Raw genomic sequence first — 17,189 nt, forward strand, 5'->3', positions numbered from 1 at the left:
AAATAAGTTTTCCCCAACCATTATTATTCCCACTGTCTTACCACTGTAAACAATAATGCTATTAACATATTTTTTAAATATTTTTATTTATTTATTTATGCACGAGAGACACACAAACAGAGAGGCAGAGACTCAGGCAGAGGGAGAAGCAGGCTCCATGCAGGCAAGGAGCCCCACACAGGACTCAGGGACTCCATCTCGGGTCTCCAGGATCACACCCTGAGCCTAAGGCAGACACTCAACCACTGAGCCACCCAGGCAGCCGGCTATTAACGTGTAAATCAAATGCTTCCTTACCTTAGTAGTGCTTTATTTCTATGGGCTATAAACCCCATACAATTGTAGAGAGTGGCTGGGTTGAAGCAGCTATCATTTTGATAGGTAGCACCAGACTATCTTTAAATAGGCTCTAACTTTCATTTTCCAGCAGCACTTGAGAGTATTCTTTTTCCCACTAACCAACTTATTTTAATTAGTTCTTTCTAAATTTTGCCAATATGATAGTTATTGACCTAACTTCTTTGCTAACACGTAGTTTAGAAGTCTGGTCATTTACTGTTTTGTAAGTATCAATCCATACTCTGCCCATTATTCTTTTGGCTTGTCCTTTTCTTGTTAACTTTAAGAATTCTTTGCATATAACAATATTATTATTGGGGCACCTGGGAGGCTCAGTGGTTGAGTGTCTGCCTTCGGCTCAGGGTGTGGTCCTGTGGTCATGGGATCAAGGCCCACATCAGGCTCCCTGCATGGAGCCTGCTTCTCCCTCTGCCTATGTCTCTGCCTCTCTGTGTGCCTCTCATGAATAAATAAATTAAATCTTAAACACACAAAATGTTTATCCTTGTTATGCAAATAACTTTAAATTTTAAAGCTGCCTTTTAACTATGGCATCACTTTTTATCATTTCTAAAATAGTTTTGTCAAATTATCAAATATATCTATCTTTTCTGTAAGATAGTTAAGTATTTGAAAATGTTTTCAGTATCCAAAGACAAGCATTACCTTTCTACCCATATGTTCTTGCTCCTTTCAGTAGGATGTGTCCGGATTCTATTTTTCATTTGTCCCCATTTTCCCTAGAGCTTTTACTACCATACAGATTTTGAACTTTGACAAGTATCTCTTGAAGCCAAATCTGTAATCTCTAACTTAAACTATTTACGTTTTCAAGAAAGTAGATGTATATAATGTCCGAATACCACCTTTACTTATAAGCAGCAACTTGTACTTTATTAAAGGAAGAAAACCAAAACATTTGTCTCACCTGATGTGCTTTTTGTCCAAGGCTAAGTGATACTGGATCATGGATTCACTGGCAAAAGGCGTGCCAGAAGATAATAAATGGCACAAACTACTTACCCTCAAGTAGTTATCTAGCATCTACAGAGCCCAGACTCAGCAGCTACCTCCTTAAGTCACTGCTTTATTCTGCTTTATTGCCACCCCCCTCCTTCCTTCAAGTACATTTTTCCCGTTACCAGGGCACCCAATATACAGCCTTCTATCACAAAACCATGTACATCATATTTTTTTCATTTTTCTCTACATCTTTCTGTACACTCCTAGATGAAAAGGGGACCACAGTGTTTATTCTTCTTTGCACCTTCCAGTGCTAAGTAATGCAGAAAGGCCCTCAATAAATGTTCACTTATGAATACCTATGTGTTACAGAACCTACAGAATACACTCTTTTGACTGGATTCACTCACTTGTTAGTTAACACATATTAGGAGGATCTTAACCTTTCAACATGGGAGTTCTTAATGTACCACAAATACAATGTAATTTGCTAATACTTGCTTGAGCCACTTGAAGTTTTTTATGTTAATCATACTGGAAAATCGGGTGCTGATTACAAAGAATGAACACTATTTTCTAATTCTTTGAATTTGTACTTTTAAGAATTCTACCTCAAAAAAAAAAAAAAAAGGAATTCTACCTCAAATGCTAGTTTATCATCTCATTTTATTTTGACATCCAATCTAAAATTTAAAAGTCACTCTAGGGCAGCCTGTGTGGCTCAGTGGTTTAGCACCGCCTTTGGTCCAGGGCGTGATCCTGGAGACCCAGGATCAAGTCCCACGTCGTCGGGATCCCTGCATGGAGCCTGCTTCTCCCTCTGCCTGTGTGTCTGTCTCTGCCTCTGCCTCTCTCTCTCTGTGTGTCTCTCATGAGTAAATATATAAAATCTTTTTAAAAAATTGTTTTTAAATAAAAGTTACTCGCTACAGCATTTCTATATTTTGAGCCCTTTCTTCAAAAATCTTATAAAGAAACCTGTGTTCTTCACTTAAACAGACTCCATCTGATGAACAACTTGAAAACTACTAGTCTACAGGTAAGTAACAAATCAATATAATCCCTTTCTGTCCTTTGCCACAGGAAAACCTCTATTAAGTTGTATTAGAGTAGTATAACACTTGATGAGATCTACGATTTTTTTTTTTTTGGCTGAACATAAGGTTACATATTACAAGATGACACATACTCTGGTTTATAAAAATTTACATTACAGTTAATATTAGTATTCTCAAATTTTATTTTCATCAAAATTTCACATACCTGGTCAGCTAACATAAGTACAGTTTTCATTGTGAACCTTCTTGAACAGAAATTGAAGAGGTCTTCGAGACTGGGTCCAAGAAGATCCATGACTAGTACATTGTAGTCTTTTTCCTGACCATACCACCTAGCAAAATAAAGGGGGAAAGGGAGAGCTTTATGAAAAGGTGATTATCACTTAATATCACTAAAATTTTTAAATTCTTAAGATTTAATAATAAGATAGTTTTCCTTATCTAGTTTTTTTCAAAGTTACCCCAGGGGCCCCTGGCTGACATAATTCAGTGGAGCATGCCACTCTTGATCTCAAGGTTTTGAGTTCTAGCCCCACACTGGGTATACAGATTATTGAGAAAATAAAATCTTTAAAATAAAAATAAGTAAATAAATAAAGGTACCATATATATATATTTTTTTTAATCTACATTTTAAGTAATCTCTACATCCAATGTGGGACTAGAACTCACAACCCCGAGATCAAAAGTGGCATGCTCCACTGAATGACCAGCCAGATGTCCCCAGTTAGGTTTCATTTAAGGTTAAGTTTTCCTCTATTCAGATGGTGAGTCCACTGACTGACTACACTGCTCAACCCAAAAAAAGGGTAAGTAGAGTTTCTTCTGTCAAGTGGCCCCACTCTATTAAGACAGAACTTGCACAGTAACCTTAATGCTCCTCTTACCAGAGCATGTGAATTCTATATTCATCTGTCACTGATTCCCATGATCTTTGGCAAGTTCCTTGATGTTACCTGATGCTACTTCCTAACTGAAGAAATGGACACTATACCAGCCTTACAAAGTGAAGATCCTTTTTACTCCTGTCCCATCACAAGTTATATTAATCAATAATTACTCTTTTTTAAAAAAAAGGAGTCACATTTTTGCTTAGATTGATTGTAGAAAATAACAAGTATTACCACAAAGATAACATGTGCTTTTTTTTTTTTTAAAGATTTTTATTTGTTTATTCATAGAGATGCAGAGAGAGACAGAGAGAGAAGCAGGCTCCATGCAGAGAGCCCGACGTGGGACTCGATCCAGGGTCTCCAGGATCACGCCCTGGGCTGCAGGCGGCGCTAAACCGCTGCGCCACCGAGGCTGCCCATACATGTGCTTTTAACTGGAGCCCTGTTTTAATTATCCAATGCTTTATTACTATGGGTAAATAGACTGTCCTCCCCAAACTGAAGAAATAGCTACATTTTAGAGATTCCAAGGACTGGGAATTACTATAATGATTTTAAGTTTCTATATACCTGTAACTCTGGTAAGGGCATTTTCCTAAATATAAGCACTACTGTTTGTTTATTTATTTTAAAGATTTTATTTATTTATTCATGAGAGACATACAGAGAGAGAGAGAGAGGCAGAGACACAGGCAGAGGAAGAAGCAGGCTCCATGCAAGAAGCCTGACATGGGACTCGATCCCAGGTCTCCAGGATCACACCCTGGGCGGCAGGCGGTGCTAAAAGGCCAAGCCACCGGGGCTGCCCAGCACTACCATTTAAATTTCAAACTTGGGTGGCTCAGAGGTTGAGCATGTGCCTTTGGCTCAGATAGTGATCCTGGAGTCCTGAATTGAGTCCCACATCAGGCTCCCTGCATGGAGCCTGCCTCTCCCTCCACCAAGGTCTCTGCCTCTCTCTCTCATGAATAAATAAATAAAATCCTTAAAAATAAATAAATAAATAAATAAATAAATAAATAAATAAATAAATAAATAAAATGGGATTTCAAGCTTATCTAGATTCTACTTGAAAAGAAAATTGGCCAACAACAAAAAAAAACTTTTTTAAAGAAAAAGTTACTTTAAAAGCCAGACTGGAGTAATTTCTTTGTTAACTTCAATAAAAACTGATACCAAGATTTACCACTGTTTGACAAGTTTGTTTTAAAAATGTTCACAAGAGGGATCCCTGGGTGGCGCAGTGGTTTGGCGCTTGCCTTTGGCCCAGGGCGCGATCCTGGAGACCCGGGATCGAATCCCACATCGGGCTCCCGGTGCATGGAGCCTGCTTCTCCCTCTGCCTGTGTCTCTGCCTCTCTCTCTGTCTCTCTGTGACTATCATAAATAAATAAAAATTTAAAAAAAAAATTAAAAATAAAATAAAATAAAATAAAATAAAATAAATAAAAATGTTCACAAGAGGGAAAATGGCTATACAAAAATCTGTGGCAATATCATTAACAAATCATTAGTCTAATGGGAAACTGTTTATTGCTATTTTTTAAATTTTGCTTTAATATGTTGTTTCATTGATAAGCCAGTTACTTAAAAAAATCAAGATTAAAATTAAATGTATGTGGGGTGCCTGGGTGAGCAGTTGGTTAAGCAGCTGAGACTTTGGCTCAGGTCATGATCTTGGGGTCCTGGGACAGAGTCCTGCATTTGGCTCCCTGCACAGCAGGAGTCTACTTTCCTTTTTCCTCAAATAAATAAAATCTTAAAAAAAATTAGAGTATGTGGAGTTAAAAACTGGCATTTTCCCAGGAAATGCAAACTTAACTACCACATAGGTGGATTCCATATTCAGACACAAGGAATACGCTCCCTAGAATCATGTTATGAGATAAAAGATCAAAAAGGAACTAGTATAAAAAGTTCATATACAGCATATCTGGGTGGCACAGTTAAGTATCAGACTCTTGGTTTCAGCTCAGGTCCTGGTCTCAGTGTTAGAAGCCCTGCTTCAGGCTCCACATTCAGCGTGGAGTGTACTTCAGATTCTCCCTCCTTCTCCCTTTGCGCCCTCTCACTGGTGCTCATTCTGTCTCTCTAAAGTTATAAATCTAAAAAAATTCACACTCCTTCCTATACTTCTGTTCCAACTGTTCTTGATAATTACTTTGCAAACATGATAAATAATTGCTACCAAACACACAAAAAGGAACCAATTTTCACACCCAAATTTTGCAGAAAAAAGTAGCCTGATGGGAAAAGTTCTTTTTTTTTTAAGTTTCTACTTAATCTTTCAGAGATCTTGCCCACTACCCTAAGCAACAGAAATGCCAATGGCAGAGTTAGTCTAGAACTTACTGTACCTAAACTGTATACAAAGCTGTTGGGATCCTGGGTGGCGCAGCGGTTTGGCGCTTGCCTTTGGCCCAGGGTGCAATCCTGGAAACCCGGGATCGAATCCCACGTCAAGCTCCCGGTGCATGGAGCCTGCTTCTCCCTCTGCCTGTGTCTCTGCCCCTCTCTCTCTCTCTCTCTCCCTGTGTGACTATCATAAATAAGTAAAAATTAAAAAAAAAAAAAAAAAAGCTGTTATTTTCCCTCTTCCAGCCTTTGTTTTCCATACAGGAATTCAACACCCTTCACATTCATTCATTTACTTGAAAGAAAGACTCACAGTGGTGGGTTTCTGGGGCTGGAGGTAGGCACAGAAGGGATGGATAAATACATCAATAAATAATAATATTAAAAGGCAAATGATGAACCAAGTGAATAGGTAATAGAAATTCTTCCCTTTTTCCTGTTTATTTTTCCTCTTAACTGCAGAGGCAAATCTGTGCTACCAGCTGTCAAAACTTCAAAATCAGTCTCTGCCATTATAAATACCAATACTAAAAGTTTATATCAATACTAAAAGTTATAGATTTTTAATATACATCTTATTTATCTAGGATTTAAAGAAAAACAAATGTTCTATACAAGAACACCAAATCCAGAAAGAGCTAAAGAAGTGAGAAGGCGGCACAAAGTCAAAGGTGAAAAGGGAAAGCAAAAACCAATTCTCCTCAGGCCATATGTCATCTCTACATGGACAAATTTCCATTGGATGTCTAAGAAAACTACAACATTTGAGCAAATTTTACAACCATCTATCTAACCCAAATACAAACCTGAAATGTACAAGGCACAAATTTGTATTTCCTATCTTTATGCAATTACACAGATTTCATGAAGCATTTTCTGAGAAGTCACCTGCAAAGTAGGTCTTTAACACAATACTCCCATAATAATTCGAAACTGGAAGGAATTAAATGAATTTCAGAAACACGCTAAATAAAAGAATCAAGTTATTGGGCATCTTTCTCCCCACTTGTGTAAGTGTGTTAAGACATATCTGCTATTCTCAACGTCCAAAAGATTAAATAGTCCATAAAAGGCAGCTAAGATAGAAATGTTGGGCAGCCCGGATGGCTCAGCGATTTAGCACCGCTTCAGCCCAGGGCCTGATCCTGGAGACCCAGGATCCGAGTCCCAGGTCAGGCTCCCTGCATAGAGCCTGCTTCTTTTCCCCCTGCCTGTGTCTCGGCCCCTCTCTGTCTCTCGTGAATAAATAAATAAAATCTTCTTTAAAAATAAATAGATAGATAGATAGATAGATAGATAGATAAATAGAATGGGAATGTTGCAAAAGCACTTTTCTCCACAGAAAAACCATGCATTTCTAAATTAGGTCTTCCTGCTGTATAGAGACTGACACCAAAACTCCTTAAATCTAAGCGACAGGTGTTTCTATCTTTCCTACTTCCTTTTGGTCTCAAGGAATATATAGCTTATTTCTCTAAAGTTAACACCTCACTCTCCCCATCTGTGCTTTCTACCTCTCTAACTCATCCAGACATTAGTACACACAGATTAGGAGCCAGGAACAGTCTACTACTTATCCAGTTTCTACCCTCACCTCCATGTTTTCCACTTCTATTCTTTTTTTTAAAGTTTTTTTTTAATTTTTATTTATTTATGATAGTCACACACACACACACAGAGAGAGAGAGAGAGAGAGAGAGAGGCAGAGACACAGGCAGAGGGAGAAGCAGGCTCCATGCACCAGAAGCCCAACATGGGATTCGATCCCGGGTCTCCAGGATCGCGCCCTGGGCCAAAGGCAGGCACTAAATGGCTGCGCCACCCAGGGATCCCTCCACTTCTAAACGAGCTTCTAACTCTGCTTTCAACCTCAAAGTCTTAATACCCAGACACCAAATAAATCTTAAGTAGCCTGTTCCACACTGGTCGCCCACTTCACAGAATTCCCATAGCCACTGACTACTGCTTGAATCCACTATCAAATCCCTTGACAATACAATATCCAGGGCTCTGTCACTCTGTGGTGTTCCTGTCTTTATACCTAGTAGGATAGACCTTACGGTTTGTTTGAAATTGTCTTCACAGAATCTGGCTAATGAGCAAGCACTAATCTGATTCTCTGCAATCATTTAAGTTTGTAGACAATCTGAAACCAACCAACAAAGACTCCAATATTATCTTTAGACCTTTTTTATGTTGAGTATGGTATTCGTTGCTACTAAGTATACCATGATAAAGTGATTGCACAATGTAGTTACTCAAATATCTATGAGATTAAAGAAAGAACTCTGGTTTGATTTGGATCTTAATTTTTTTTAAGATGTATTTATTTATTCATGAGAGACACAGACAGAGAGAGGCAGAGACACAGACAGAGGGAGAAGCAGGCTCCTTGCAGGGAGCCCGATGTGGGACTCGATCCCAGATCCCGGTATCACGACCTGAGCCGAAAGCAGGAGCCCAACCGCGGAGCCACCCAGGCGTCCTGGACCTTATTCTTTTTTTTTTTTAAAGGATTTGATTTTTTTTTTAAATTTTTTTATTTATTTATGATAGTCACAGAGAGAGAGAGAGAGAGAGAGGCGCAGAGACACAGGCAGAGGGAGAAGCAGGCTCCATGCACCGGGAGCCTGATGTAGGATTCGATCCCGGGTCTCCAGGATCGCGCCCCGGGCCAAAGGCAGGCGCCAAACCGCTGCGCCACCCAGGGATCCCTGGACCTTATTCTTACTAAGTTTCAAAACATGCAGAAAATCAAGTAACTTAGATGAAACTTTAAAAAAAAGTGCATCTCATTTTCCATTTACTTGTTTTAAATCAATGCTTTCAGACCTAGTGTTGCCTGACCTATCAAGGAAGTAGTAGGTTGAAGAATGAGTTTGAATTTATGTAACCATCATTATCTAGAGCATAAGAAAGCTATCTTAAGGTCTGAAGAAGATGCTAAGAGAAGGCAAGGTTTACCTCTTTGTTCTCATTTCCCTTCCTCTAAACCCATATTCCAAACTAAACCTTGTTAAAAAAATTAAGACACATAAAAAACAGAAATGTTAGACAATACATGCACGAGTCATTAAGCCGACAAAAAGTGCTAAAAGAATTCAAGAAACCAAAAGATCAACGGTATTTACATTTGTCAAAGAAGTCTTGTGAAAATGGTCTGTTATCTCCCTATTTTGATAGGGAGATAGTAAAGGCATACTAGGCAGGAACAAAAATAAACCCCAGGCTCCTCTAAGAGTAAATTTAAGGTGGCTTATAATTCAGGGCTCTATTATAGACTCTTGAAAGCTATGCTAAAGAGCTTTAAATTCTATAAATAACTGGACCACAAAATCACATAATTAAATCAACATTTTAAGATTAGCCTTGACATCAATATGCAATGTAGAAATCGGGAAGTGGGAGGAAAGACAATGACATGGTGATAAATTAGAAGGTTAGAGCTGGAGGGGTGCCTAAATGGCACAGTCACTTGAGTGGCCGACTCTTGGTTTTGGCTCAGGTCGTGATCTCAGAGCCCTACTTAGGGCTCCATGCTCAGTGCAGTCCACTTGAGATTATCTCCCCCCCCAATAAATAAATAAATAAACAAATCTTGGGCAGCCCGGGTGGCTCAGCGGTTTAGTGCCGCCTTCTGTCCAGGGCCTGATCCTGGAAACCTGGGGTCAAGTCCCACCGTCAGGCTCCCTGCATGGAGCCTGCTTCTCCCTCTGCCTGTGTGTCTTTGCCTCTCTGGGTCTTTCATGAATAAATAAAATCTGTAAATAAACAAATAAATCTTATTTAAAAAGTGTTATAGTTGGAGATTTAAAGCTAGAGGTTTCTTTCAGAAATGTTTATGAAAATAAAAAAATCTTAGAAAACAAGTAAAATGACTGAAGTATCTTAAATACTGCTTATGAGACCTAAGGACTCCCCAAAACTAAACTAGTATAATTATCCTAAGTATGCAGTTTAGGGCACCTGGGTGACTCAGTCAGTTAAGCGTCTGCCTTGGGCTCAGATCAAGATCTCAGGGTCCTGGGGATCTCCCTCAGCTTGTGCTGTTACTCTCTCTCAAATAAGTATGCAATTCAGATTAAAGCACTCTAATATGTTCCATCTCTATGACTAGGACAATAAGAGAAGACCTGTTTAACGTAGGCCTTCCCTTCAGACTGTCAGTTTGATAGGTGTGATGGTTAATCTCACACTGACTGGGTTAAGGTATACTGGGATAGCTGGTAAAGCTATTTTGAGGTGCCCCTGAAGAGGTCTCCAGAGATTAGCATTTGAATCAAGATTAGCATGTGAATGATAGACTAGGTAAAGAAGATCAGTTTCCCCAAAATGGAGGGCTTGATTAGAACAAAACTAAAAAGCAGAGGAAGGGAAAATTGACTCTGCTAGAGCTGGGACATCCATCTTCTTTCTTCAGTCATCCATGCTTATGGTTCTCAGGCCTTCAGGCTTGGGACCAAAGCTACACCACTGGTTTGTCTAAGCCTCCAGCTTACACACCTCAAATTGTGGTACTTCTTTGCTTCCATAGGTGTTAAGCCAATGCCTCATAATAAATCGCCTTCTGTTTATCTCTATATAATCCATTGGTTCTGTTTCTCTGAAGAATCCTGACTAACACAGCATAGGTGGCCACAGTATTTGTCTTGTTTACAACTCTATATTCCCAGCCTCAGGCACAATGCCTTACCCACGGGAAATGCTCAGTATCATTTGCTAAATTAAAGAATGAAAAGCCAGAGTAGAGGCTCTAACAGGCTAGTGAGTGCTTGATTAGGCACATGAGGAAAACAAAACAAGGAATACAAAAACACTCTGTACTGCAAGTATAAAAATATCAGGAAGCATTTACTCATCTTTGATTCAAATTAGCCAAGTAATTATAAAAGTTTACAAGTGATTTTCTTAACAGGTACATGTCTCTTCCTATGCCACTTATCTTCCCATCTTTAAGTCATTAATGTCAAAGTCTTCACTGAATAACTAAAAAGCAGGAGCGCTGAATCAATGCTATAATAGCATCTCCATTCTCAAGACACCGTCTGTCAAACTTGGTTTTTTTCTAACTGATCATCATCCAATCTTGATGTTCCTTTTTATAAGGGTAGAAAATAAGATCTGATCTAGTTCTGATCTAGTATAATCTAGCTGATCCACACTCTCCCACCCAACTCCTAAATTACCAGACTTTAACAGGACACTCTTAAAAAAAAAAATTTATTCATGAGAGACACGAGAGAGAGAGAGAGAGAGAGAGAGAGAGATAGGCAGAGGGAGAAGCAGGCTCCATGTAGGAAGCCCGATGTGAGACTCAATCCAGGCCCTGAGCCAAAGGCAGAGGCAGACGCTCAACCACTGAGCCACCCAGGCATCCTAACAGGACACTCTTCACCACAACAGAACCCCTCTATTCTCAATTTAAATACTTGAGTCTCAAGTCCTTCTGGTACTGCATTCATTTGATTACTTCTAGAATCTACAGCCATCTTAAGAACTTTAGTCTTTGACACTGTAACTTCTAACCTAAAACTGTCAGAACTTACTAAGCTCCATCTTATTAATGGCACTCATTACAGCCCTTTTGAAAGAGAACTACACACAGGACTAAGTGTGGGTTACTTCTTAATTTTCTATTAATTCTTGATAAATAAGATTGCGTGTGTTAACTCTCAAGCTCCTTAAGCTTCCTTGCTCATAATTGCTCCTTAGATTTGTGCCCTCTATTTTACAGGACACCGAGAATTTAACGACCCAAGTTTGGTTTCTCCTGCCATGAAAATTTAAGAGCATCAATCTATTTCCTTCTCTTACAACTTCACATTTAAAATACAATTCAGGGCCACAAGGGTGGCTCAATCGGTTATGCATTCAACTCTTGATCTCAGCTCAGGTCTTGATCTCAGGGTCATGAGTTCAAGCCCTCACTGGGATCTGTGTTGGGCATGGAGTTTATTTAAAAAAAATTTTTTTTAAGCAAAATAAAATATTCAGATTTTAAAAGGTAACACACAATTTTTTATCCACAATCCTTTGGATTTTTAACTTGCAGAAATACTTCCAAAATGGTTTGAGATTCAGGGCATTTTTTCACTAAAGAAAAGAACTTCAATGCTATCTGGCTACTGTAAGGAAGTGGAGGATCAGGTTTAATAAACAGACACACTATGGAATACCTAGAACTATAACCATAAACACTTATTAGACTGATTTCTTCATACTGACAACTGCTTTCGACATGAAGTAACTGAGAAAAGAACCACAGTTTTACCTGTAGGGATAGCAATCAAAGTAATAATTCTGATAATGTGATGATACTAAAAACTTTTAAATATATTAATTCAAACTTTTAATTCATTTTTAATTCTTTCTTTGAACTGTTCAACCCTTTTTAACTGGCTGATTTTCCCACCTTTACAATGTCATATGCCTGAAGAGGGCATTAGCAAATATGGAAGTAACTGAGACTTAAATAATGATAGGAAGGGAAAAGAAAATAAATATTGGATACCTACTAAATGAGTGACCAACTTTGCATCAAATGTATTTAGCCACAAAGGCAACAAAGAACTTGTCTCAACAAGCTGGAGAGTGGAGGTGGAATAACTCCTACACCAACATTTCTAAATCGTTTTGGTGCCACAGATCTCCCATCTTTGGTAGTCTGATAAAGCCTATAGATTCCTTCTCAGAATATTTTAAATGCAGAAAATAAAATACATACCATTATTAGGAAAACAATTACAAGGAAATTCAGCCACACTAAGACTACTTAATTTTGATACAGTAAAGTACATGATCTTTATTAATGAGGCATAAGAGTAGATCTAATTAGTACTATAATTATGAAGTAATGTTGAGTGTAAACAATATTCTGAGATACCTGCAACAATAGTGTTATGGAAGTATCTGTGACTTCTATTGGTGACAAAGCCATAGGTACTGCTAAAACTAGTGGGAGATTCTGTGCCTACATTTGTAACAGAAATACAAATTTTCCTCAATTTACCATGAGGGTTATATGCTGCTAAACCCACCCTAAGTTGAAAATATCCTAAGTCAAAAATGCATTTAAATATACGCAATGTACTGAACACGATTACTTAGCCCAGCTTACTTTAAATGTACTTAAAACAATTAAATTAGACTACAGATGGGCAAAATCATCTCACACAAAACCTATTTTATAATATAGTGTTCAACATTTCATGGAATTTATTAAATACAGTACTGAAAGGGAAAAAGAGAACAGTTATATGGTGTAAAATGGCTGTAAATGTACCAGTTGTGAAACCTCGTGATGACCTGACTGACTGGAAGCTGCCTCCCTGCTGCTGCCCAGCAACATCACAAGTATAATACCACATATTGCTAGCCTGGGAAAAGATCAAAATTCAAAGTATGGTTTCTACTGAATGCATGCCACTTTCACAGCATCGTAAGCCTAAAAACCATTAAGCTGAACCATTCTAAATCTGGGACCATCTTACTAGATTCAGTTAGAAGTTCATGAAAGTAAAAGATGTAGGGGCGCCTGGGTGGCTTGGTTTGTTAACCTTACACCTTCCATCAGGTCATGATCCCAGGACCTTGGGATCTAGTCCCACCCTCAGGCTCTCTACTCGGTGGGCAGCCTGCTTCTCCCTCTACCTCTGCCTGTAGCTCCCGCAGCAACCCTGCTTATGCTGTCAAATAAATAAATAAACCCTTAAAAAATTTAATTTTTTCCTTATCCCCTCCCTCTTGGGAGGGTAAAGTGGGACACGGGCCTACCAGGTTAAGAATCCCTGCTTTGAAGCCATTTTTTAAAATTTATTAAGTTTTTCATTTTAATTCCAGTTAGTTAACATACACTGTTGTATTAGGTTCAGGTGTACAATATAGTGATTCAAAACTATTTTACATATTGCTCAATGCTCATCATACTAAGTGTACTCTTTACTCCCCCTCACTTATTTCACCCACCCACCCCCAAAAACTAGTTTTTTTCCTCAAAAACTAATTTTTAAGGTAAAGAGACCACAGCCCAACTGAACATCAAACATGTTTTATTTAGCAATATCACTATCAACTAAGATAATTTGTTTTCCTTCTTCATCCTAATCCTCCAAAACTGCTACTACTAATCCTTTGGTCACAATATACCCTTGAATTAATGCTGTAATGTTTAAGTTTGAAATTAATTACATGAAATACTGAACACTATAACTTGCCCTGTTCCTTGCCCTTTGCCTTTGCATTTATGCAAAGATGCATAAATGTTCCCTAACATTTATAAAAAATTATAAAACCACAAAACCAAAAAAATGTACTTTTTATATGGGCATATCACTATCCAGTACTAAACCTATCACTGATTGACCTATTCAATATTTATGGTACCTAACAAAAAACTAAGTAATTCCTGCTTTCATAGCTTAGAGCAGTGCGTGTGCCTGCAAATAATACGTGATTGGGGCGCCTAGGTGGCTCAGCTGGTTAAGCGGCCAACTCCTGATCTCAGCTCCAGATCCCAGGGTCCCGAATTCAAGAGCTGCACTGGGCTCCAACAATCGGCATGGAGCCTACTTAAAAACAAATACAAGTGATAAAGGAGAGACCAGTGCTGAGGGGGCCCAAATTATGGCAACCTAATTTATCTTTCAGAGAGTCATGAAGGAAAGCTTTTCTGATGAAGCAGCATGGTTGGGACACAGTGAAACAACATTTCCTTATTTACTTGTTTACCAGTTAACTTGTTGAAAACCTAGCTTCTCTCTAATACCTTACTCTAATTTTTTTCTTGATTCCCAGTAAAATGGTTATCATTCTTGTCATACTACCCATAATTATATTTCAAAGATCACAAATAATCTAATTTTTGTCAATTTTTGTCACTGCTCTAACATTTGGTAGTGGTGTTACTGAAGACAGCAGGTAGAGAAATGGACAATATAATCTATAGCTTTCATAATACCAATTATAAAGGCTTCAATCTTTTCTAAATAGCAACAGAAAGTTGATTAGTGGCTGTTTTAGAGTTGGCAGGATATGGATAGTGGTTGTTAATGTTCCAGTTTCTGGGATGATAAAAATATTCTATTATCAGATTATGGTGACAGGCACAGAACTCTGCACCTACATTAAAAACCAATGAATGGTACATTTTATCTTTTTTTTTAAAAGACTGTATTTATAGGCAGCCTGGGTGGCTCAACGGTTTAGCGCCGCTTTCAGCCCAGGGCCTGATCCTGAAGACCCGGGATCAAGTCCCACATCAGGCTCCTGCATGGAGCCTGCTTCTCCCTCTGCCTGTGTCTCTGCCTCTCTCTCTTCATCTCTGTCTCAAATAAATAAATATATAAATGAAAATCTTAAAAAAAAAAAGGACTGTATTTATTTGAGAGAGTGAGTACACTCATTAGGGGGGAGAGGCAGAGAGGAAGAGGGAGAAGCAGACTCCCAGGTGCCTCTGAGCAGGGGGCCCGATATGGGACTCAATCCCAGGACCCTGGGATTATGACTGAGTCCAAGGCAGATGCTTAGCCAACTGAGCCACCAGGTGTCCTAAATTGTACATTTTAATTATGTGATGATTTATATATGTCATTATCTCCTTAAAGCTGTTAAAAAAAAAAAAAAAAAAAAAAAAAGCTTTTTCTAGATGTTATCTGGCTGGCTCAGTCAGGAGAGTGTCAGACTCTTAATCTCAAGGTTATGAGTTCAAACCCCATGTTGGCACAGAGATTACTAAAATTAAATATTTAAAAAAACATACTTTCCCGAAATCTGTTTCTCCAATCTGATTCAATACTTACTGAACCTACTGTGTGCCTGAAACTGCAGATTAAGCGCTATGGGAACCTTTAACAAGCTCTGTAAGTAATAATCATGCATGGTTTTTATGTCTGGAAATGCTAAGTATGATTCACAGGGAACCATAATGGGGTCCTGCTCACCTGATCAATCAAGGTAGTTTCTACATGATTCAGGGTACTGTTTGGGGCTCATACTCAGGATACCACCCCATCCCTTTGATAAGGAAACATGTCCTCACACTGTCTGAGATCTATACATGTTTCCTCCTAATTTTTAGCAAGAGAGATAAATTCACACTATATGCCAGGTGCATAGCATATGCTCAAAAAGAATTGAAGTCTCAGGAATTTTTTTTCCTGTTCACTGAAATGTGCCCAGTACTTTAACTATGCCTGGCACATAATAGGGGCTCATATAGGTTTGTTGACTGAATGAAAAAAAAATTGCTTATCCTCGAGAAAGTACTGTAGGAGGTGCTGTGAAGTATATTAGTTCCTAAGACACTTTTGAAAGTCTGAGCTTTCATTTGAGAGTAGAAGCTAACATTATTGTTCTCTTTGTTTTTTTACTCTGTTCTTTAAGAGGGATACAAAGTAGTAATATTATGGAGGTTCAAAAGTGGGAACACAAGGATTCCAGTAGGTGATAAGAATAATTTTAGGGATCCCTGGGTGGCGCAGCGGTTTGGCGCCTGCCTTTGGCCCGGGGCGCGATCCTGGAGACCCGGGATCGAATCCCACGTCGGGCTCCCGGTGCATGGAGCCTGCTTCTCCCTCTGCCTATGTCTCTGCTTCTCTCTCTCTCACTGTGTGCCTATCATAAATAAATAAAATAAAAAAAAAATATTTAAAAAAAAAAAAAAAAGAATAATTTTAATCAAGGGGTGCTTGGGTGGCTGACTCTTGCTTTTGGCTCACGTAGTGAGTGATCTCAGGGTCATGGGCTTGAGCTCTGCATCAGGCTCTGCATAGTCCTGCTTGAGACTCTTTCTGCCTCTCCCCAAAAGGACCCCCTCAAATAAATTAAAAAAAAAAAAAAAAAAAAAAGAATTTTAACCAAGTGACAACAGCCAAAAAGAAAATCTAACCCAAATACATAATGAATAGCACAGTAAAGGAATGGAAAAGAATGGTATTTATGTAAAAATATAAATTCTAGTCTCCTTAGAAGAATTTCATTATTTTAGCTGTTACCAAGAATAATGTATTACATTGCACACTTCTAATGTAACTAAGACTTGGAAAATTTGAAACTTAAAACTTACAAATATTTCATTCTATTATTTCCTAACAATGCAGTTTATTAGTGGATCTCATACTTGCCTTGCCGTAAAAGTCATCTCAAGGACAGAACAGTTTGACAGTGTAGGCAAATTTAACAGGTAAATTAGAGCAGCTTCCAGATGAGTTGAAACACAGGATAACTTCAATTTCAGGTTAATGTGCATACCTCTCCACTATACACTTAATGATGGCACAAATGAAACATATGGATGATGAATATGGTATATGCATAGCTGCTGTCATCATCTTGTCTCCCTTAAAAAAAATAAAAATTAAAAAACCCGCCAGTACAAAAGTCTCAACTTCCTGATGTTGCTGAACTAGAATCAAACGAAATTCCAAAGGCCAACACCAATAGATACTAACAGATGCTAATAGATCATTAAGCTGGTAAAAGTCCACAATAGCAAGCCTTCACTGTGAAATGGACATTAGCATTTAATGATAAGGTAGTATTTTTACACCAGCATTTAAACCTAAAGGAACTAGCACAATCACAT

The 17,189-nt window shown here is 38.4% G+C and overlaps 1 protein-coding gene across 4 annotated transcripts in view; it reads right to left on the reverse strand.

The window, feature by feature from the left end:
• Positions 1–17,189, reverse strand: part of CSNK1A1 (casein kinase 1 alpha 1) — a 50,777-nt gene that overhangs the window by 23,804 nt on the left and 9,784 nt on the right. For all 4 annotated transcript variants that reach the window (XM_041747252.1, XM_041747251.1, XM_041747249.1 and 1 more), the window contains exon 3: positions 2,566–2,692. In XM_041747252.1, the coding sequence (XP_041603186.1) occupies positions 2,566–2,692 (127 nt within the window). The remainder of the gene's footprint in view (positions 1–2,565; positions 2,693–17,189) is intronic.

Source organism: Vulpes lagopus, chromosome 3 (genome assembly GCF_018345385.1).
Source record: "Vulpes lagopus strain Blue_001 chromosome 3, ASM1834538v1, whole genome shotgun sequence".
Lineage (NCBI taxonomy): Eukaryota > Metazoa > Chordata > Mammalia > Carnivora > Canidae > Vulpes > Vulpes lagopus.